Raw genomic sequence first — 24,411 nt, forward strand, 5'->3', positions numbered from 1 at the left:
TATCTGATACAATAGATATTAAATGATGGTGTCACAGAAGATAACTGATACAGTACTGCTCAGACTGGTAACTTATAGATTAGTGATGGAAAGCTCAACACCTGCTAAAGGAGTAATTACACTTTTTGGGCATATGTAAATGTTTATTACAACATTTCTGCCAACATACATGAAACATGAGACTTTTCATAATACAAAAACATTACAGCCTATTAGTTTTGTAAAAGTTAATGCTTGAGAAATTGATTATGTTCTGTCATGCACTTCAGTAGCAAATCAACATGTAATAATAGAAACGCTAATATGTAAGCATTAAAAAATGAAGGAAAGCAAATATATTGTTGGCAGGAGATCTGCAGTATAATTTTTAAGTAATTTTTTAAAGGTAAGGCAAATAGACTGTGCAATATTTATATTAGTCCACTGTATGCAATTTATAGATCTGTATTGTTGAATATTGTAGATGAATAATTGCACAATAGGAACAAATTATAAGGAGACTTTAATCATTAATCCGAATGATGTTCCTTTTTTTCTAACTTAAAGCTTACAAGAAAAATACTGCTAACTTTGTAGTTACTGTTTAGCCATGTTTTCTGCCATTGACACGAATGAGCTTTAAACCATGCGGTATAATGTAAGTACTTGAGAGCTTCAATATCAACATATTTTTAATTAATTATTGCTTTATGTTAAAGAATTCAATGAATGAAAAAAATTACTGGCTGACTTGACTAACATTCTTTCAAAAATCCTAATATATGATCCACTATTGCACAAAGAATAAACAGATAAATTATGATACTATGCTTAAAATATGAACCACTTATTAAACCCCCAGGCAGTTTATTATAGTAGCTACCCCCCATTTTGTGTTGCAGCATAGACTGCAGTACAAGTGATTTGACACTCACAGACACTGCCTCAGCTTGGTGCAGGTTTCAGCTGTGACGACACAGCCTGCAAATCTGTTCAGACACTGCAGATACTGCAAACCTTCTTTGTCATTAATGTCAGCAAACCAACTGCTCCTTTGCAATAAATAGTCTTTATATTTTAATTTATTTCTGATACTGTGCAAATGTATGCCATGTCAAACAGATCCATTAATTTCCATGTCATTAATTCAAATCAAATAAATGTTCCACATAAATCCCTCTATTATTATTTAAATGGATCTAAAATCTTAGAAGATAGATATAATTTGTCTAAAATTGATGAAATTAATCAAAAATCACTTTCCATTACCTTTACTAAATTAGCATAGAATTATAAAGATAAATATTTAATTTTAAACAATTTAACTATTTAGAATTTTTATTTGTTCATCAGCAATCTGATATCAACACAGTAGGTTACACAAATATATTCTTTATCTCAACAATTTGCTGATGTTTACCATATTTCTTTCCATTTCATGCACACAAAATTTAATTCAGCAAATAAATAAATGCAAATATTTTGTTAATAGTTTATTATTCTGTTTAAAGTAGGAAACTTTTACAAACAAGTTTTGGCCTTCATTTTGGCTGCATATTTTGGAAAGCAAATTATCTCATTTTTAAAGACTTAACTAATAACTAGAGATCCAACTATGTAAAATCACCGCCTGAATTTTAGATCACCTGATGACCGTTACTTGATTAATGTCAAATGTTTTGTCGTGTTGCAAAATATACACAGATTATACATCTGAGAACTTGCTTCAAGATTCTGTAGAGTCAGGTGCCAAGTTCTTTACGATTTCTAGTATACATGGTTTTCTTTATACATTACTAATCAATAATGCCACTGAGTAGCTAATCTGTTATAGTGCAGGCTATATCATTAAAGATGTTGATGGACTTGTTGCTACTTACCCAGAATGCTATTTTCTCACCATGTCATTTAATATTCTTTAGAATAATTTCTCTAAACATGGGTTGGCTTGGTAGTCCTGAAAACTTAAATCGATCTTTGTTGCAATAGATGCCTATTGCAACCATAAATAATTAAACTGTACACATTTATATTTCACTGGGGATAGTCTTCATGCTGGAATCATTAAGCCTTGCCCATCCCTTAGCTGCACTGCAAAAACACTATTGTTTAAGAATTGCTCAGCAGATAATCTGTTTTTCTCATAGTTGTTCTTTATTTATTGGATCAAGAAGTATTTTAAGAAGACCTGGCACTACAAATTATCTTTGTTGGGTAGTTTCCATTAACTATTAATTCCCTATTACATAGATCAATAAAACAGGTTAGATGATTCGGGGAGCTAGCTGCAATCAGTAACTGGTTCTTCGTAAATCTTATAGCACATAGTTCTTTATACAATAACTTCAAATGCAGAAAACCAATAAGAGTTGATGTGTTATTTTTTGATTCAGATGTTATTTCCTGATGAATACTGACTTGAAATTATTAAGGGTTACTAATTACGAGATTGTCTCATTTTAATATTTTAGTGACCTAGTTTCAGTGACATTCTATGGCCTATTTCCATTGCAAATTGCTAACGACGTACTTTTCTGTCTCCCACTGGGTTTGCTGTCAATGTTATTTCTGATCAATTTATTCAAAAGGCAATTTCTTCTGATGCACTACCTCAGGCAATTTATAACATACAGATATACAGTCCACCCAGGAAAGTAATATGGCTGCTGGGTGGAACCTTCTGCATTAAGTCATATTTTCCTCAGTCAGTTTATAGAACACTGAAAGAAAATGCCTAAGATTTCCCTTTTGAGTATTTTAAACAATACAGCCCAGGTTTATTAGCAATCACACGTACTCTGCAATATATTTAAAACTACCACATCTACTTTCACTGAAAATGAAAATATCAGAATTTTAAGGAATCAGATAAAGCAATTAACAGAATTATAATTCACTATATGTATTTCACATTGCATTCAAATTTACCTCTGGCAAATGAGATGCAGACAGATTTTGCAGCAACACTGCCTTCTGCTCTGCTCAGAAATAAATTAACACAATTTGTTGAAATAGCAAAATCCACATTTTAAAAAATATTTTTTACATACCTGCTACAGTGCTGGACATGGTGGCGCAAGATGTAGAGGCTCAGGCAGCAGGAATGAGATGGATCTGTGCTGCAGTGGTGTGGAGACAGATGTCTGAATAAGGCACTGACTCAGTGGTGTGTAAACTGCAGAAAGGAAAGAGGAGAGGTAACCTGTTAGAAACTGTAAATCTGAGTGGCTCTGATCATCTTTTGATGTCACTGCTGCACTGCCTCTTTCTCTGCACAATGAATATTAATTTGCTAAATGATCCAAAAACCCAAAACCTTAAAATGCATGTTTAAAATGTTTGAATTAGATAGTATATCTCAAAACTCCCCTATCAGTTGTACATTCCAAGGGAAAGCTTTTTTAGCCTGTTTGATGTTAAAAATTATTTTAAGACATTGGATTCTCCATTTGAAATATTTACAATTCACACAATATTTGCATTGAGTGATCAAAATGAAAATGGTTGACTACTAAATTAAATCCTATGTTATGCATAAATATTTCATAATAAAATTACTCAAGTGCTATTTGCTAGCCCAGAATCATTGTTGTTAAAGTATTTATGATGGATAATATAATTCTTTAACCTTTGCAATACTGTACACTGCATAGCATTTGTGGTATGCTAAACATACATAAATTATCTGCATATACATTTATACACTTTATCATCAAGCTGATTTTCTGTATTAAAGGATTTCCAAAAACATTTGACCTCGACATTGCACATTGCCATGTTTGTGTGAAAATTGCCAACACTTTATAAATAAATCACTGCAGAAGGGCATTTTTCACATTTTCTTACAAGAATTCAATGCTTTCTAACAATGAGCTGAAGAGATATAATTGGTCATTCTTTATTCTCCTCTCAGATTCAAGGAGAAACAATGTCATGCTTGGTATAACTAAAGGCACAACAGATGAACAAACAAATGTCGTGAGATCTGTCAGACTCAAATGATGTTCCCAAATGAAGAATAAAATCTACTTTCACATAACGTGTTATGCATAATTACTTTACTGAAATAAGTAACAGGCTCATAGTTGATAATAAAAGTTACTATACTGGAATTTTCAATCTTCTCTAACACATCTTTTACCATGTTAAAGGCCTTTTGTATGAAAAGATTTTTTTCAAAGAATCATGTGCTTATTAAGTTATTTATATTAGGTGGCTGGACATAGGACACCCCAATAATTATTCAATAAGGCCCAAATTATTTTTGTGGTTGAGCACTGATATAGGACTGTGACCACAATTAATTTAAGGCCCAAAGTTTTTGTAATGGCCAGGCTGCTACTTGGACTTATACCTAGTCCAGGGATGAGAAAGTAGCTCAGAATAATTTAGCACCAGATTCTATTCATTTTTGTGGTGTCACTGATTATTCCGCACAGGTTTGAGTGGACTATCCACAACCTTCCTTTTCTTGTCTAGAGACATAACAAGAGAATACATGCCCAAAGATTTCTGACCTGAAAATGTCGCAGTGAAATTTTCTCCAGCTAAAAGCTCTTCAGAGTCCTTCTTGAGGCAAGAATACAATTGAGACTGGAATTAGTTTCTGTAGGAGCCCTTCTTTTTAAGATTTCACTGCCTTGAATCTATCCATTGTTCCCATTTCCTTGGCTTCCTTTAACACTGTTCTCCAAACATGCTGACCCTGTCCTTTGTCTTTATCTTTGTTCCACCAATGGTTCATTCTCGAAGCCCAAGGCAGCAAGATAACTTTCTTCTCATGTAGAATACTAATTACTTGCACTCAGTGATTGCTTCACTTGCATATATTGTGATAAATTCCTGTTCCTTCCTTTCAAAGTCCACACCTCTTTCTTTGATAAACATGGAAACAACAAGTGTATGTTTTGGAGAGAGAAGCAAAAGGTTATTGTTATGGATCTATAACTTTTCATTGAAATGTGTTTTAATCAGCAGTATTTTAAGATTTGCATTATTGCAAAACATTCAGCCATCTCTCTTCCAGGAAGATGTCCTGCATTAAACGGGATTTTCTTTTGTCCAGTCCTGTTGGCTGAAAATGTGAATGTTTTATTTCCACAGATGACTTCTGGCACATCGAAGCAATCAAGTATTTTCTCTTTTGTTTCAACTTTTTTGCAGCTACAGCATCCTACATTTTCTTTGTTAAAGCTTGGTAATTAATAGGTAGGCTCACATCATTTAGGTTGATCTTCCCCTTTGTAAACAACCCATTTTAAGTATAACTCCACCTCCAATTTACATTTGCTTCTGTCAGCTTTCTCCATGTGCCACATTTGTCTTGTTATTTCCACGTCTCTGCTGTTTAGCTCTCCACTTATTGGCTACCTTTCAGTCATTTTTCTATTCTCACTTTTCATTTGCTGTATCTCTTTCTCATATTACTGCCTCTATTTTGTCTACCAAAATGGTAATTTTCCCAGAGCTAGATTTTTTTTTCTCTGGTACTTTGCCTATAATTTTGCTTCCACATTTTTCTCTGATAACACATCTGTGAAGGACATCGAGATGTTTTTCAACATTAACAACACTATAAAAATGGAAGTTTTCTTTGTTTAATATCCTGAGATGATGTAGATATCCAAATAATTTATTCAACTCTGTGTAAATTGATGCTGCTTCACTGATTTAGAACAATGGAACTCTCCCAATAGTTCAAGCTTCCCTAATTTAGTTAAAGTTATAAATCACACAACACCAGGTTATAGTCCAACAGGTTTATTTTGAAACACCAGCTTTCAAGATGCTGCCCCTTCATCAGGTGGGTGTAGAACATGACTATACAACACAGAATTTGTAGCAGGTTACAGTGCCGTGGAGTTGTAATGATATATTAAACAACTTTGTTTAAAAATCACACAACACCAGGTTATAGTGCTGCAACAAATTTAGATCAAGTCTTTCATCTTTCAGAATGGGATATGCTGGTTTAGGTTCTTTAATATGGAAATCTCAGAATTACATTCTCAAAATGGCATCAGCTTATTTAATAATAGGTGTCATCTCAGCTCAGACAATGCATTAAATGTGTGAAGGTAAAGCCTGTACCAATGTTGAGTCAATTCTATGTCTAAAGTGGGGCCCACAGAATCTTACATGGATTTAAGCATATTTTCAGCAAAACAAAATGTAATTCTGCAAATACGAATTCACCCCATAAACTTATGTGTGTGCGCATGCAGAAGAGACAGAGTGGGTGTTTGTATGTGCGTGTGTGCTTGTTGGTGTGAATGCATGTGAAAAAGTGTGTGGTGTGTGTAAACTTGATCAATTATGTGTATGGGTGTGATGCGGTATAAGCCTATGAGAGGGTACGTGCGTAGGGGCAAGTGCGGGAGGAGCATGTGTGTGCATATGAGAGAGAGCTTGTGTATGAGAGAGGGTCTGCTTGGGTGTGTGAATGTGTAGGAGTGTGTGTGTGTATGCGCGCACGCGAGTATTTAGTGCAGTGGGGTCACCTGTACTTGAACCCAGGGTCCCAGTTGAGGCCTTCCCCATGAGCTATTGCTCAGCTCTGCCATTTTGCGTCGCTGCTTATACCAAAATCTGCCTTGGAGGATGGTCACCTGGAGGTCCAAGGCCGAATGCTCCAAACTGCTGAAGTGTTCTCTGACTGGGAGGGAACAGTCCTTACTGGTGATCATTGCGCAGTGTCCATTCATCCGTTGGTGGCGTCTGTTCAGTCTCACCAATGTACCAAGTCTCAGGGCATCCCTGCCTGTAGAGTATGAGATAGATGTCATTGGCCGAGTCAATGAGGATAAGCACCTCGCCAAGACCTTCCCTATGCCTCCACTTCTTGCCTTTAAACAACTGCCAAATCTTAAACAGACCATTGTTCGCAGCAAATTGCCCACCTTCAGGGCAACATCGAAAACTAACACCTTACAACCCTGTCACGGCAACCACTGCAAGAAATGTCAGAGTGTCGACACGGATACCACCATTACACATGCGGACACCTCCCATTATATATGTGGCAGATACTCATGCGACCCGGCCAACATTGTCTATCTCATAGGCTGCAGGCAGGAGTGCCCTGAGGCTTGGTACATCGGCGAGACTGAACAGATGCTATGCTGATGGGTGAATGGACACTGCGCAACAAGCACCAGACAGGACTGCTCCCTCCCAGTTGGAGAATACTTCAGCAGTCTGGGACATTTGGCATCGGGCCTCCGGGTGACCATCTTCCAAGGCTGATTTTGGGATAATCAACAACACAAAGTGGCAGAGGCTGATAGCCAAGTTGTATTGCCATGAGGAAGGCCTCAACTGGGACCTTGGGTTCTTTGCACACTACAGATGACCCCACTGCACTATACACTCTCTCTCTCACACACACACACACACAAACACACCTCGCACAGGCTTATACCTCGTCACACTCATACACGTAATTGATCAAGGTTACACACATACATACACACACTCTTTTACATGCACTCATACTCACATCCGCGCACACGCACATATAAGTTTATGGAGTGAATTTGTATTTGCAGAATTACATTTTGGTTTGCTCAAAAACTGCATAAATCCATGTAAGATTATGTGAGACCCACTTTAGAAATAGATCTGTCTCAACATCGGGACAGACTTCCTTCATGCATTTAATGTATTGTCTGAGCTGAGGTGACACCTATTATTAGATAATCCGATGCCACCTTGAGAATGCAATTCTGAGATTTCCATATTAAAGAACCTAAACCAGCATATCCCATTCTGAAAGATGAAAGACTTAATCTAAATTTGTTTAAGCACTATTAGCTAAAGTTGCTTAACATATAATTACAACTCCATGACATTGTAACCCTTTTGCTATAAATTCTGTGTCCGTATAGTCATGTTCCACAACCACCTGATGAAGGGGCAGTGTCCCGAAAGCTAGTGCATCCAAATAAACCTGTTGGACCATAACTTGGTGTTGTGAGATTTTTAACTTTGTCCACCCCAGTCCAACACCGGCATCTCCAAATCACGACTAATTTAGTTTAAACTGGTGGAGTCTCTTCCCCACTGTGCTTAATATGTTGTTATTGATCATTGTGTGCACTTTATCCACCCCAATGATTTTATTCAATTATGTGTTTGGACTGGAGGAAACTTAAGTTGTTGCATTGGAATAATTTTTAGATTTTTTTTGGTTGTCACTTTCATTGAGTTTTTTCAAAGGGTTTTTTGCCATGAAGCCTGGCGAGACCACTCACTGCATGTTACCAAAGTTGCCTCATTGACTACCTACCACATTCTAATGGCATCCCTCTCATCCAATTCTAGCCCTAAATTGGCACCCACCACTCCTGGAGCAACTCACCATGGCCAGGATACCCTGGAATTGATCAGCATCCCTGGCGTTGGTGCCTATTTTACAAGGGTGTTGTGCGCCCTCTTGAGTCAGGAGCTGCCCTGTGTGATTCCTGAGATTTGCCTTTTGAACATGGCAGACAAGGGAAATTTAGCTTCCCACTTTGCAGGCAGGGACCTGCATGTCCTGTTGGACAGGGTGTATTGAGTAGGCAAGAGGCAAGGTGTCCCTTCCCCCAGAACCATGACACAAGAGGAGGCCATGACACAAAAACGTGCCAAACTGGTCCAAGGTTATCAACTGAGTCAGTGTAGCTTCAGCCATTTGGATGTAGGTAGAAATACAGAACCATCTCTAGTGACCATCTCCATTCCACCATCTTTTCTCTAATTCATCATGGTTACTCTAGCTCTGTCACTGTGATCACCTCACACCAAGGCTTATACTCTATTGTTTTCACTATTGCCTGCAACATTTTCCCTCACTCACTCCCACCCACCTCAACCCCAACAAAGCTACCCTTTGTAGTGCCTTGTCAATCACTCACTCACTTCATCATCTGCAGGAGTCACTGCTATATCATTCATTTTCAACTACACTAATACTAGCCCTATTCTCATTCCAGGAGGAAAGCAGCCCACGATTGAAAGAGATAACATGGATGGCTGTCAGTTTCGGTATTAATTCAGAGGTGAGGTTGTCATTGGCTAGGCAAGCATTTATTGTCCATCCCTAACAGGCCAGAGGGCAGTTAAGAGTCAAGCACATTGTTATGATTTGGAATCACTGTAGGCCAGGCCAGGCCTACCTAAAGGACATGAGTGAATTAGATAGGTTTTTTCCAATCATTGCCATAGCTGGATTCAAAAGCAGGCTCCCAGAACATTACCTGAGTGTCTGGATTAACAGTCCAGTGATAATACCACTAGGCCATTGCCTCCTCATTATTCTTCACTCCCCTGAAGTGGTGAGGGTCCTGACTCTGACTGCTCTAAGCAACAGACTGACTGTGTCCAAGATCCTGGACAGGTATCAGAGACTGCCCTTGACTTACTGTATTGGTACCACTGACCAAAGGCACACTCCCTTGTTTTGACTGGGGTCTACTGACAACAATAACAAGTTTCCTGACTTTGTATCTGTGCTAAATGACAAGGCAGTACAACAGTAGTGTGACCCTGGAATCCCTGGTTGAGAAGACAAAACACAAAAAAGCAATGTAAGGCAGAGCTGCAAGTGACCCTCAGAGTAGGTGCTATAGCGGCAAGAAAACAGACTGGAGATGCAATCTATGGTCCAAAGGCTGGATGTATGTTCCTGAATGCACAGTGTCATCACTGCGGCATTACAATAATAGTTTCTGATCCAGCCCAAGTTGCAGCATTAAAGTGCAGAAGGGATTGTAAGTGAAGGTGTCTTAAGGGTTTTCAGAGGTTGGTACTTGTAAGATTCCAGTGTCCATGGGATATGGGGTGCATCTGATCAAAACTCATGCAGTGTGCTTAAGATGTTTGTGCCCAGTGTCCAACATAGAGATCTTTTGTAGCAAGCGGTGAACTGAAGTCACCAGCTTCTGCTCTGACTTCCATATCAAGGATTCTCAGCATTCAGTTTGTTTGGCGAGTTTGGTAAGAAAGGAAGCTGAACATTAATAAAGTCATTAATAAGATATGTTATTTAATTGGCAACTTAGCATTACCCAGCAAGAAACTCACCTTGATGCTCAGCGGATGCATAAATAAGGCAATGAGTTGCTCCGGTGTGGGATCCGCCTCCACAAACTTCTCGAGTAAGACTGCCACAAATTATGCCATTGCCCACGTTGTTCAGGCTGCTGTAAGAACCCCATGTTGGGGAGGTAGTGGTCTATTGGTATTAGTGCTGAACTGTTAATCCAGAGCCACAGCTAATGTCCTGGGTACCTGGGTTCAAATCTTACCGTGGCAGATGTGGAATTTAATTTTTAAACATCTTGAATTAAGAGTCTAAGGATGACCATGAATCCTTTGTCAATTGTCAGGAAAGAAAAATCTGGTTCATTAATGTCCTTTGCAGAAGGAAACTGCCATCCTTGACAGGTATAGCTAACATGTGACTCCCACACCCATAGCAATGTGGTTGATTCTTAACTACCCTCTGGGTATGGGCAATAAATTCTGACTTAGCCAGAGACACCCTCAAGAATGAATTTAAAAAGAAGCTGTCCCTCATGAATTGCTGTTGTTGGTGCCCTTTCAGCATTTCGTTACTTGCGTTTTTGGATTAGGTATTTGTTGTTTTTTGCTTGACTTCTATTTTACTACTGGAGTTTATCATTCACTTTGCGTGACTTGTTAGTATGCTTGACCCTGATTATTAGCAGTCCTCTGCTTCATATTAGTGCTGCAAAGCTTACCAAATTTTAAGTGAACAACAGATTGTTCACATATCATACTACGACCCTGCAGCAACTTATTCCTATGCAAGATGAGAGTTCTGCAAGGAGTGCATCAACCTATTATGATTGGATAGCAGAAAACCTCAGGCAGCCCTGTTTGGGTGCCAGCAGCACAGAATACGCCTAACAAAATGCACCTTTGGCAGTTTTCTTCATTCTACTCTGGAAACTTTTAGACTTCATGTAGAGATGCAGTTCCATGGATGCCAATTGTCCCTCAGCTTTAAACCTATGCAGCAAGTATAAATTTTTAAAATAAATGCTTGCTAGCTATTCAGCTATTGGGCTATCTCAAGGAAAACAAATTGCTACCTGGAGGTGTGAGGTTCCTCCTTCTGGTTTTTATGGTTGTGTGATATTGCAACATCAATCTTGATATGGGTTAACAAAATTGTACAATCTTATGATGGTTACGAGGAGGTCATTTGACCTGTCACATCTGTGCTGCATCTCATGTAACCCCACTCACACTCCTTTTCCACATACTGTTACCATTCTTTCTCTTCAGATAATTATCCAATTATTTTGTGAAGGCCTCAATTGAATGCTGAGGTGATTTATTCCAAATCCAAAATACTCACTGCATGTAAAGATTTCGCCTTCTGTAATCATATAACTAAAGTTCCTCATTCTTGGAAAAGATTTGTGTGAATCATTTCTTTACTGTCTCCAATCTGAGACAGAGATAGATAGGTTCTTGATTAGGAAGGGAATCAAAAGTTAAGGGGATAAAGCTGCAGAATGGCTGGAGAAACGCATGATTGAATGGTAGAACAGACTGAATAGGCCAAATGGACTAATTTTGGTCCTGTGTCTTATGGTCTTCTTATGGTCAAATACCTTCACATCCTTCCTCAAGTATGGAGCAAGAATTTTGCCCCATAAGCCTCCCTAACTCAATCTTAAATATATTCATTATTGGACCAAGCAGAACTACCTGGGGCTGAGAATGTTAAGGGTTTGATACCACTGAATGAAGAAATTTTTCCTCATCTCTGTCCTAAATGATTACTCTCTTGTTCTAAATGCCCCAGCTAGGGAAACAGCACCTCAGTATCTAGCCGAGCAAGCCCCTTCATAATCTTGAATATTTCAATGAGATCACCCATTATTCCCAACACCAGATAAAATATACCCAATTTACTTGGCTTCTCATCTTAGGACAACCCTCACATCACATGGACCAAAGCACTGTCACTGGAATCTTGATTACTTTGTATCCTGTGGGAATCAGTGTTCGGCTACACCCTGCTTATGGTATACAGAAATGACTTAGACTTAAACATTGGAGGGTTGGTCAGTAAGTTCATGGATAATACAAAAATGGGTGGATGGTAAATATTGAGGAGTATAATCTTAGATTACAGGAGGATAGACAGGCTATTTATGGGTCCATATCTATAGATCCCTCAAAGTTGCCACCCAAGTTGTTAGGGTTGTTAAGAAGGCGAATGGTGTGTTGGCTTTCATTAGCAGGGGGATTGAGTTTACGAGCCACAAGGTTATGCTGCAGCTCTGTACAGCCCTGGTTAGACCACACTTGGAATATTGTGTTCAGTTCTGGTTCACTTCATTATAGGAAAGATGTGTAAGCTTTAGAAAGGGTGCAGAGGAGATTTACCAGGATGTTGCCTGGACTATGGAGTATGTCCTATGAAGAAAGGTTGTGGGAGCTAAGGCTTTTCCCATTGGGGCAAAGAAGGATGAGAGGTGACTTGACAGAGGTGTACAAGATGTTGGGAGGTGTTGGGCGGCATGGTGGCACAGTGGTTAGCACTGCTGCCTCACAGCGCCAGAGACCCGGATTCAATTCCCTCCTCAGGCGACTGACTGTGTGGAGTTTGCACGTTCTCCCCGTGTCTGCGTGGGTTTCCTCTGGGTGCTCTGGTTTCCTCCCACAGTCCAAAAATGTGCAGGTCAGGTGAATTGGCCATGCTAAATTGCCCGTAGTGTTAGGTAAGGGGTAAATGTAGGGGTATGGGTGGGTTGCGCTTCGGCGGGTCGGTGTGGACTTGTTGGGCCGAAGGGCCTGTTTCCACACTGTAAGTAATCTAATAGAGTGGGAGGCCAGAGACTTTTTTCCCATGATGGAAATGTCTATCATGAGAGGGCATAATTTTAAGGGTATTGGAGCAAGGTTTAGGGCAGATGTCAGAGGTCAGTTCTTTACACATGGTGGGTGCATGGATTATAGAACATAGAACATAGAAAAATACAGCGCAGTACAGGCCGTTTGATTGCACTGCCAGCAGTGGTAGTAGAATCAAGTACATTTGGGACATTTAAGCGACTCTTGGATAAGCACATGGAAGAAAGTACAATGAAGGGTATGGAGATTATTTTGATCTTAGAGTAGGATAAAAGGCTGGCACAGCATTGAGAGTTGAGGCGCCTGTACTGTGCTGTACAATTCTATGTTCTATGCTCATATTATAGGAGGAAGGTGATTGCAGTGGAGAAGTGAGATTCACTTGGAACTTGCCTGGACTGGACAGTTTTAGTTATCACATGGGATAGACTGCAGTTGTTTCCCTTGGAGCAGAGGAGACTGAGGGGAGACAGGATTGAGATGTATAAAATTATGAGGGGCATAGATAGGGTAGACTAGGGGCAAAGATTTAAGGTCAGAGGCAGACGTTTAGAGGGGATGTGAGGAACGTTGTCCGTATCCAGAAGGTGGTGGGAATCTGGAACTCATTCACTGTAAGGATGGTAGAAGCAGAAACCCTCATTAACAGTTAAGAAATATTTAGATGTACATTTGCAATGCAAAGGCACACAAGTCTATGGGCCAAGTGCTGGAAAATACGATTAGAATTGTTGGTGCTTGTTTTTGATTTGCGTAGACTTGATGGGCCAAAGTGCCCTTTCTTGTGCTATAGAGCTCTGTGACTCAATGCTGGAATGTTACCTCACCTCCTATGCTTTGCATATTTCTGATATGTGAATGTTTTGCTCCACTTGACTCAGAAGCTGCATCTAAGAATTCTCTAAAATGTCTTAATGGGCTCCATCCTGTGTTTAAATTATTGTTCGAAACAGAACAGTCAAATAACCTCATTTCCTTGATGTTCTAACTGATAAATTAGCCAGAGAGTTCTTCATTGCTATCTTCATAGGTCAGAATACACATTGAGATTCTTCTAATTCCATGTACTGTAAGACTGGTCTTATTGGCACTTCATCAATTGGATCCAAGCCATTTGTTCACCATGTATGCTTTAGGTTGAAGTAGAGCACGTGAAAGCAATCTTTTGTAATAATAGCTGTCATTATTAGATAATTTCTCTCTGTATACCTAAGGCTATTGTTTTTGATTGTGAAAAGTGCCAGTCTACCTCAGATGACATCTGAAAGGCAAGATTTCTTAGAAGTTTCAGCAATAGGTGAAACTTGCTGTTTGTCACTGCTGCTTTATGGAAGGTATTTGCTCCTAACAGAATGCTGTCACTAAGACAAAAGGATGTTCTGCCTATGACATAAATATGTAATGTGGTATATGAATTTCATTATTAGTGTGATGCCATGTGCATACATCGTACATCCCAAAGACAAGAAGATTGTATCAGACAGTGTGTTCCTCCAACTGTTCATTACAAGGAAGATAATGATTATACCCAACGGAAGATAATGATTATACCCAACCAGCTCACGTTTGCAAAACTCACAATACAGTAGATCATCGGATCACATTCTGCAATTTGGTAATATTTGCTAAATAGCCTTGTTTATATGAAGTATCACACTTAACAACCAACTTAGAATTGACTGTCAGGCTTGCACTGTATTGCACGTATGTTACTGGAAGCTTCATGTATGAACATACAATACTTTGTTCTTTGCAGACAGAAAGAATATGTTCATACTCTGTACCCATTTCAAGTCAACAAAATAAGTGACAGCCATTTGCTGGTTCATTTTCTCAGGACGATGTCTTGGCCAATTAGAGTCTACCTGTGTGGTATAAAATTGAAAAGAAGCCTGGCAGTCAAGTGGAGCATTCTCTATTCCAATGCCCTTACCAATCAGAGTCCACTTACCAACCAATCAGCACTATCCTCTCATGCTGTATAAATGTTGGTTTTTCCTTAAATTGGTATTTTTGCAAACTGTCCTGTTGCATGATGAATAACTATGATATAATCTGTCAATATTCAGCAATACACAACAGAAACTAATGAAATGTATGCAATACATGAAACTTGACAACATTTGCAGTGGCATTAAGATATATAGCTGATGAAAAGAATGTTATTAGTTTAACCATTAAGCACATTCACCTGCAAAAATACATTTAGAAATGCTTAAATGAAATAGGAAACAGAATCAAAAAATGTTAGAGACACTCAGATGTTCAGGCAGCTTCTGCGTCTAGAATGGGCAAGTTGCTTCACAGGTTGAACTTCCAGCCTGAATTAGGTAAATAGGCAAAGTCTTTTCCCTGTGTTCGTGGAGTCCAGAACTGGAGGGCATAGGTTTAGGGTGAGAGAGGAAAAATAAAGAAGAGACCTACGGGGCAATTTTTTCACACAGAGGGTGGTACATGTACGGAATGAGCTGCCAGAGGAAGTGGTGGAGGCTGGTACAATTGCAACATTTAAGAGGCATTTGGATGGATATATGAATAGGAAGGGTTTGGAGGGATATGGGGTGGGTGCTAGCAGATGGGACTAGATTGGGTGGGGATATCTGGTCGGCATGGACGGGTTGGACCGAAGGGTCTGTTTCCATGCTGTACATCTCTATGACTCTATGAGGTATCAGGCCAAATGCATGAGAAAGGTTTTTCCTAATTTATGCAAGTTCCATGTGCTTGTAGGTGTAGATTCATTATTGTAGTTAATTTCCTGTAATTTAGAAAATACTTAATACAGTATATCATTTCCTCATCTTTCTGTAAACCAACGACTATGATACATATATTGGAAGTTAACAACCTACTTCATATTAACTATACCACAGCTAATGAGAGTGCAGATACTGGTGAAACTTTTTATTATGGTGGCATGCTCTCCAGCTCCAGTGTACCCAAATGTGTACAGATACTCATTCATTTCAATTGTAGTGTTAACCAGGATTGAATTACATAATTCTAAAAAATAAACAAATTATGTTTATTAATTCTTTTTAATTGCTAATCCAACCGTTAGTTATTGTAAATCATATTCCTCACAATTTCTAGCATTAATAGTCCTGATTCCATCTTAAATTCTTCTGCATTTAATGGATTTTTAGATCTTTTTTGAGAATCTTAAAAATTAAATGTGGTACAGTGGACTACTGAAAAGAGAAGTCCGACTCAGCAAATGGTATGCCTAATTTTCCTGTTACAATCCCCAAATGAAATCAGATAGGGTATTGGGAATGGTGGGAAAATGTATCAGTGAGGCCAAGCAAACCAAATTTTCCTTCGACTATCTTCTCTGTAACTATTGCTGGCCAGTTATTTCACACATGACAAATAAAAACATTGTCAGCCTTCCTTTCTCCATCTTATTTCCACCTGCTAGGTCCTTGACGTATTTGATAGAAAGTGGTTGGAGGCACTGAAATATAACGGTAAAACCATTAAGCACAGCAACAGAAAGAGAGTCCTGATAAATGCCTCTTCTCCTTTCAGTTCAACTCTAACTTACCATTGTAAGCCTTGGTCTCTTTTCAACACCTGATATAGTTATGGTTGGGTTGCACCTTTAGATGATTTTCTGTCTTTTTAATCTAGATATTTGCCCGCTTGTGTCAATTTGAGACATCATAGGCTATTTAGTTACCCCTTTTTATATAATTTGCTGTTCATGGTGAAATGGTAGGCTCTGCCCCACAGCCAGAACCAGAGATTCACCAACACAATGGCTATGGTGTTTGAACTGGTTATTGAGAGATGCTGGCAAATTGCTTATTGTTTACAGACTTTACATCTTTATTTCAAAAGTAGCTAAAATCAAACCATTCAATAACATCAGGATGGGAAAATTGTTTGCAATATCATGAGCTACTTCAGCTTGCATCTGCCAATGGGTGTGAAAGAGGAATTAGAACAAAGAAAAGAACAAAGAAAAGTTACAGCCCAGGAACAGGCCCTTCAGCCCTCCAAGCCTGTGCCGATCCAAATCCACTGTCTAAACATATTGCCCAATTCCGAAGGATCTGTATCCCTCTGCTTCCCACCTACTCATACATCTGTCCAGATGCACCTTAAATAAATCTACCGTGTCTGCCTCTACTACCTCTGCTGGTAACCCATTCCAGATGCCTATCACCTTCTGTGTACTTTTCGCGTGGATCCCCCTTAAACTTTTCTCCTCTCACCTTGAATGTGTGACCTCTCGTTATTGAATCCCTCGTCCTGGGAAAAAGCTTATCTCTATCATCCCTGTCTATACCCTTCATGATTTTGCAGATGGCATTGAAGGAAGAAAGCTGACACTGAAGACACAAATAAAGATCAGATTTGTAAGCACAAAGCATGCAAAGTATCTTGGCACCATTTGGGGAATAGGCCTTCAGAATTAGGCTGAGGCTGAGCAAGAAATGGAGAAGACACAGATGTATACCATTTGCTGCAAGATGACCCCCCCCCCAGGCATTGCCTGAGTTTAGATGTAATGGTGCCACTCCAATCACTTACTGGAAAATAATTTGCCATCCATAGATATTTCATAGAGTTTAATGATGCCTTTCCCATTGTGTCAATAGCAATCACTTTTTCATGAACAAACTGCCAAAAGAGGGTGGAAATGTATTTTCATTCAGCTGCTGATTTCTTAACAGTAGAAGGTTTCTTTTCTGATTTTCTGCCCTTTTGTACAATACAATTTATTTAAAGGAATGTGATTTTACTCCATCACTGTAGAACATTAATGTCTGCATTTTACATTATTTCTGTTCCTTTTATAAGTCACACGCCACCACTTTTTATCCAACAGATTAATTTAAAATCACAAGCTTTCTAATCACTGCTCCTTTGTCAGGTGAAGGACTTCACCAGGTGTTGTGTGACTTCTTGCAATTAGGCAAAGGCAATAAATGCTGACTTGGCATCATACTGTGAAGGAACAAAGCAAGTGTGACAAACTTCGGGAGTACTATAACATTAAAGGCGCTATATAAATAAAGGTTGTTGCTGCAAGTAAATGTCCGCTTCGTCAGGCGCCTTATAAAAATACAGCAGCAGTTTGATATTATTAGCATTTCATTATAATTCAGGCGTGGTGATATTTTTTAGTGAGCATTCAACCACTTCCGAAGGATAGTTTGAAAACTCGGTTGACACTAAGCGAACTGAAAGGACAAGTTCCAGGAAGCCTGGTCCCTCCCCCCCCCGCCCAGCTCAGGGACTGAGGCTGCACATGTGAATCAGCAGCAGCAGCAGCAATCGGGGCAGGAGCAGGAGCAGGAACAAGAGCGCTGGAGGAGGAGCAGCCGAACCAAGGCTGATCTCAGGCAGGCGGCTGCAGCAAGGGAAGCGGTCCCGTGGATCCTACAGCTCGGCTCTCTGGCCTGGGCCCGTCACTCGTCTTTCCAGCAGCAAGGCGCTGCTCTCATCTGGAGGTCCCTGTAACTGGGTGAATGCAATAAGCTGGCTTCAAACTAACAACAAGGAAATCATCTCTCGTCACCGAGATCCAGCAGCAACTCCTCACTGAGCTTCCAGTCTACCTTTGCTTATTTCAAATTAACTGATCACAAAGTTCACTTTTATGGGTTACTTAAATTGCATGTTGCAAATCGTGGATTCATTTAATTTTTTAATGCGAACTGTGAATTATTTTAAATGAAGACTATTTGAACCAATTATCCAGTGCAGTCCAATGTTTGTTCTCCCGCGTTTACATAACTGAGGTAATGTTTTTCTGTGGGAAACCTCGCGATTAGTGTGCTGCTGAAAGAGTTCATGTCGTTTCAATGTACAGACTGGAAACTGAAAGACAGGCTTAATCTGAAAATGACCTCTGGTCATTCATTGCCATGTTTATGCCGATTTTGGGATTGCACATTCCCACAGGTGGTATTCCTGGTGATCTGATTGCCCACTGTTATGAGCACATGAAATTTACAAATGTTGTAGTTAACTTGACATGCGGGAAGTTAGTGTGTGACCATTATTACAGTTAGTTGTGTGTAATTTCACTGAGTTACCATCATATGTTGTTAAATTACGCTCTGATTCCGTCCTCACTTTCTGTTTTGCCCTCTCCCCTGCCTGTAGTGGCCTCCAAGTTATGATGAAGTCCAGTATCTGAAAAAGTAATATTTTAAAATTGAGATTTTAAGATCAATTTAGTCATTATCAATTTAATGTTATTTGATAAGCTTGATTTTTAATTTCCAGCCCGAGACTTTTTATGTCATCACTATTATCCAGCAGTCAGGATCTTGCACTGACAATCCCAAACATCTGTGTACCTAGTCAATGGAAAAGATTTTGTAGAACTTATACATTGTCTCTTTTCAGCAGAGTCAAAACTTTTTGTCTTGCACTCATCAGGACTGACAGGCAAGAAACCAAACTTGGAAATAGAATATCAATTCATACAGCAACAGTTCAACTGTGGTTGGCATGGAGATGCAGCAGGCACTGACAACTGTCAACTTTAGTTAGCTGAAAAATCTCGGATCAGGCAGGTAGTCTTCGATGGATCAGGGCATTGCTTGGGGGAAATACCACAACAATTGGATTTTTTTCATGACCCCATCCTCCATAAAAAGGTGCGATATATGGACAAATCTCTTTTACCTGCAATGATCAGGATCTTGTGTGTTAATATGTAGCTTCTCGAATGTTCAGATGAACCATGCTGCAAACCAAATAGATCACCTGAAGTTGTTTTCTGGTGTATCTCTTAGCACATTCACAATTTTATATAATAACCTTGGAAGGGGAGTCGCAGGTAGATAGGATAGTGAAGAAGGCATTTGGCATGGTTTCCTTTATTAGTCAGTGTATTGAGTACAGGAGTTGGGAGGTCATGTCGCGGCTGTACAGGATATTGATTAGGCCACTGTTGGAATTGTGTGCAGTTCTGGTCTCCTTCCTATCGGAAAGGTGTTGTGAAACTTGAGAGGGTTCAGAAAAGATTTACAAGGATGTTGCCAGGGTTGGGAGGATTTGAGTTATAGGGAGAGGTTGAATAAACTAGGGCTGTTTTCCCTGGAGTGTCGGTGGCTGAGAGGTGACCTTATAGAGGTTTATAAAATCATGAGGGGCATGGAAAGGATAAATCGACAAAGTTTTCCCTGGGGTGGGGGCAAGTCCAGAACTAGAGGGCATAGGTTTAGGGTGAGAGGGGAAAGATATAAAAGAGACCTAAGGGGCAAATTTTTCACTCAAAGGGTGGTACGTGTATGGAATGAGCTGCCAGAGGAAGTGGTGGAGGCTAGTACAATTGCAACATTTAAAAGGCATTTGGATGAGTATATGAATTGGAAGGGTTTGGAGGGATATGGGCCGGATGCTGGCAGGCGGGATCAGATTGTGTTGGGATATCTGGTTGGCATGGATGAGTTGGACCGAAAGGTCTGTTTCCATGCTGTACATCTGTATGACTCTCAATGTTATCTAACAGCAAGATTACATCTAATGTTGGTAGCTATGTTCTGAGGTTTATGAGTAATGATAAGCAGGATCAGCATGCTGTCAGCGTGTGGTGCTGGAAAAGTACAGCTGGTCAGGCAGTATCCGAGGAGGAGGAGAATCGACATTTTGAGCGTAGAGCTTATGCTTGAAACGCTGACTCTCCTGTTCCTTGGATGCTGCACAACTGGCTGTGCTTTTCCAGCACCACACATATGCTCCCTATTACAAGCAACCAAAGGGATGTGTTGTTTGGTATAGTCCACCAGTCAGTGGGACATACTGCCTATCTACCTGCAATCACATTGGCACTGATCACAGTATTCATTTGTGTGGTAAGCAAAACATTTTTTGACTGACAGCAGCATCTTGTTCATTGAGAATGCCACCAAGTATTTACTGCAGAGAAGCAGAGTGATATAGCTAGCTGCACCTTTTGCTTAGATTTTGAGGCACCTTCCTGTTCCAGGGTAATTTCAAATAGACTGGACAAAGTTCAAGTTTAAAAGTAGTGGAATTATGCCCTTTACTGACTTTGGACAATACAGACCAAATGTTCAGGGTAGCCATTATTATGCAGAATAGTTTTGATATGCCCAATCTTGTCGTCATATTTGTATGGTGAGCAGGTGACCAGGGTGCTATTAACAAGGTTCACCTTGCAGTGCGTGGAACTATGGGAGTCTCCAACATATATATTGATCAATGAGTGTAAGTTTCACCATGAGTTTAAATATCAGTTTCAGGTGCAGTGTGTTATAAAGTGCATTGGTGATTTTTAAATTTGATCTTGCACTATGGCATTGCTGGCTGAGTCATTAGATTAGATTACTTAGTGTGGAAACAGGGCCTTCGGCCTAACAAGTCCATACCGACCCTCCGAAGAGCAACCCACCCAGACCCATTCCCCTACATTTACCCCTTCACTTAAGACTACGGGCAATTTAGCATGGCCAATTCACCTAACCTGCACATCTTTGGACTGTGGGAGGAAACTGGAGCACCCGGAGGAAACTCACACAGACACTGGGAGAAAGTTGCCTGAGGTGGGAATTGAACGTGGGTCTCCGATGCTGTGAGGCAGCAGTGCTAGCCACTGTGCCGCCCACTTTATTGCCAATCCTTAATTACTACTTCAGAAGGAGTAATGAACTGCATTTTTTAAAATTTGTTGACTAGGCCAGCATTAACTGCCCAGAGGACAGTTAACAGTCAACCACAATGTTCTGGAGTTGCATATAGACTGATTACCTAAAGACCATTAATGAACCAAATAGATCTTTACAGTGATCAATAACCATTGTGTGGACTATAGGCCATGGTGGGATTAGAACTCAAGCTTCCTCAGTGCATTAACCTGGGATTCTAGCTTATTCGTCTTATGACATTACCACTATGCCACCACCTCTTGTTGAACCTTTGAAGACTTTAAATTATAGATAAGCCTGTTAAGAAGGGAATTCCAGAATTTGACCCAATGTTTGTGAATGAATGGTGGTATATTTCCTAGTCAAAATGGTGTGTGGCTTGGAGGAGAATTGCAGGTTGTGGTGTTCCCAATAATCTTCTGTCCTTGATCTTAAAGGTAGTAAAGGTTGCGTGTTTAGAATGTGCTGTTGAAGAAGCCTCAGTGAGTTGCTGCAATGTAATTATTAGATGGTCGCTGTCTGTGGAGGGAGTGAATGTTGAATGGGGTGCCAGTCCACCAGGGTGCTTTATCCGGAAAGGTGCAAAGTATCTTGTATGTTGTTGCAGCCAGACTGAATCAGTCAAGTGGAGAGTAATACTATCACACTTACTTGTGCCTTGTCAATAGCTGACAGGTGCTAGGAAGACAGGAGGCAAGTTAGTCATAGGGTTCCTCGCTTCTGAACCGTCCTTGTAGCTGCTGTATTCATGTGATTGTTCCAAATCAGTTTCTGGCTCATGGTATTCCCAAGATGGTTGTATATTTTGAAATTAGTGACTGACTGAAGTCTTTCACTGTTGCATGCTTTGGATTGTCTTCAAAAGCTTTCATTTGAAAGGGATATCTAATCATATATAAAAATTATAAGTGAAGATGCTGTGGACATGTATTAGAATCCAGTAGAAATGAGGAAGAGCAGCATTGAGTTTTGCATTTTACTCACATGCTCATTTTTTAAAAAATTGGGCTTCAGTCTTTTTAAGCTTTTTCCTTTTAATTCATGAGGCAGGAGGGCAAATGGATGGTACTGGATATTTTGGTTACAAAGTAGAAACATCTTGAATGTAATGATCAAACAAGAAGTTACGGATTAAAAACAGGAAATGTTGGAAATACACAGCAGGTCAGAAAGCATTCATGGACAGAAAAGCAGAGTTGAACAAACTGTATTTTAATGAAAGGTCATTGACCTGAAATGATAATTCTCTTCCCTCTTCACAGATGCTGTCTGATTTGCTGAATGTTGCCAGTACTTTGTTTATGTTCCTGATTTCCAGCATTTTTAGTGTTTTTTTTTGCTTTTCTATGAGAAAACTTTGGAAAATTTATAAATGTCACATTCAAGTCATGTATTCTCTTAATTTTAATTACTTCTGATTTTTATTTTTGTTTTTATTTTTGTTGTCTTTAGATACCAAGATGCCCAAAATACAGCTTGATGGGATTACGATAGATTTTCCTTACATTCCTTATAAATGCCAAGAAGATTACATGTCTAAGGTCATAGAATGTTTGCAAAAGGTAATATGACCATTGTAATGTAGCTTTATTGTCACTATTTTACACCTGACATCGAAAAGATTTCATTAATGTTGCAGCAAACCAAACTAATAATTCATTCAATAGAACGAGGAATCTGCTGCAGCTCTCTGTAAACATGAAAGGAGGCATTTCTAACACTGCATTGTTGTTATAATCTATAGTCAGAGCAAACTGCTGTATTACTTTGTGTAACTGCAAGAAAAATAATTTTAATACTTTTGTGAAATTGAAAACTGGATATTTCTTATCCTTTTCCACTAAGATTATGTTTAGTTTTCCGTATTATTGTACAGTAGCAATGTAACTTGCCCGCAGTAGGCTTGAAGTCCTCCACTGATATAGATGCTTCTATTCTTGTTTTTGGTCTCTTTCGCACTCTTGCACCCGTTCTCTCTCATCATCTGAACTCAATTGCACTGATGCCAATTATACTGCCCCACTCTCTTATTGCTGGGACTTGAGAATCACTCTAGAATCATGGTGAGTTGTATGGATTCATAATGCAGACAAATAAGCCACAATGAGAAACTCGAACTGTATCCTAAACAGTGTATGAATTATTATTAGCTTGATCCTGTGCTGTGTTGTTGGCTGAAACATTATGTTTTTGTTTATAAAATCCAATTCCTAGTGGGTGAAAGGCCACAAAACCAAACTACCCTTAATGAGTATAATGTGGCCATCGTCTTCTTGACCAACAGCTAATAGGTGGTGGAGCACCGCTGTTCTATTCACTCTTTAATCCCTGGGAGTATTACTAGCTTCAGTGGTCAAAACTCAGGACAGAGACAGCAGTCTTTGGCAATGAATTATGGTAGGCATTTCTTAAACAACCTTGTGTGTAAGCTGTTATCTACTAAATTTAGTGCATGCAGCTAAAACAGTGTTGTAGTAGTTACCCTTGTGACAAGCCGGTGATTTCTACATGGCATTGTATCAGTTGATATTGTTGTCTGCATATTATAAAATAATAGGTTTGGCTAGTTATGAGTTATGGAACTTTTTGCTAAATAAGTTGTGTTCTTCATACATGTGTTGAGGTTTAGCTGGTTTAGCTTTAAATGGCCAAGTGCAGAACTTTTCTCCATGTGATATTTAGAAACTGACTAGTGTAAGAAGCTTTATCAATCCACAAATTTATTTTTATTTTCCACATCTTAGGGGTAGATTTATTTTAGGGTAGATTTATTTATTCTTCACACAGCGGGTTGTGAGTTCATGGAATGCCCTGCCCGTATCAGTGGTGAACTCTCCTTCTTTATGGTCATTTAAGCGGGCATTGGATAGGCATTTGGAAGTTATTGGGCTAGTATAGGTTAGGTAGGATTCGGTCGGCGCAA

The 24,411-nt window shown here is 39.4% G+C and overlaps 2 protein-coding genes across 5 annotated transcripts in view; one reads left to right on the plus strand and one right to left on the minus strand.

Annotated features, from left to right (window-relative positions):
- LOC132822731 (stathmin-3-like) overlaps positions 1–4,742 on the minus strand; it is a 53,825-nt gene extending 49,083 nt beyond the window's left edge. The window contains exons 1-2 of the mRNA XM_060836014.1: positions 4,497–4,742; positions 3,030–3,154 (exon numbers count right to left, since the gene is read on the minus strand). Of these exons, the coding sequence (XP_060691997.1) occupies positions 3,030–3,048 (19 nt within the window). The 5' untranslated portion in view covers positions 3,049–3,154; positions 4,497–4,742. The remainder of the gene's footprint in view (positions 1–3,029; positions 3,155–4,496) is intronic.
- Positions 4,743–18,118: 13,376 nt separating this feature from the next.
- Positions 18,119–24,411, plus strand: part of rtel1 (regulator of telomere elongation helicase 1) — a 143,906-nt gene continuing 137,613 nt past the window's right edge. For 2 of the 4 annotated variants that reach the window (XM_060836336.1, XM_060836340.1), the window contains exons 1-2: positions 18,119–18,608; positions 22,941–23,050. In XM_060836336.1, the coding sequence (XP_060692319.1) occupies positions 22,949–23,050 (102 nt within the window). In that variant the 5' untranslated portion in view covers positions 18,119–18,608; positions 22,941–22,948. Of the gene's footprint in view, positions 18,609–19,407; positions 19,476–22,940; positions 23,051–24,411 lie in introns of those variants that run through there. The other 2 variants (XM_060836337.1, XM_060836339.1) reach the window with 2 other exon arrangements.

This window comes from Hemiscyllium ocellatum, chromosome 15 (genome assembly GCF_020745735.1).
Source record: "Hemiscyllium ocellatum isolate sHemOce1 chromosome 15, sHemOce1.pat.X.cur, whole genome shotgun sequence".
Classification (NCBI taxonomy): Eukaryota; Metazoa; Chordata; class Chondrichthyes; order Orectolobiformes; family Hemiscylliidae; genus Hemiscyllium; species Hemiscyllium ocellatum.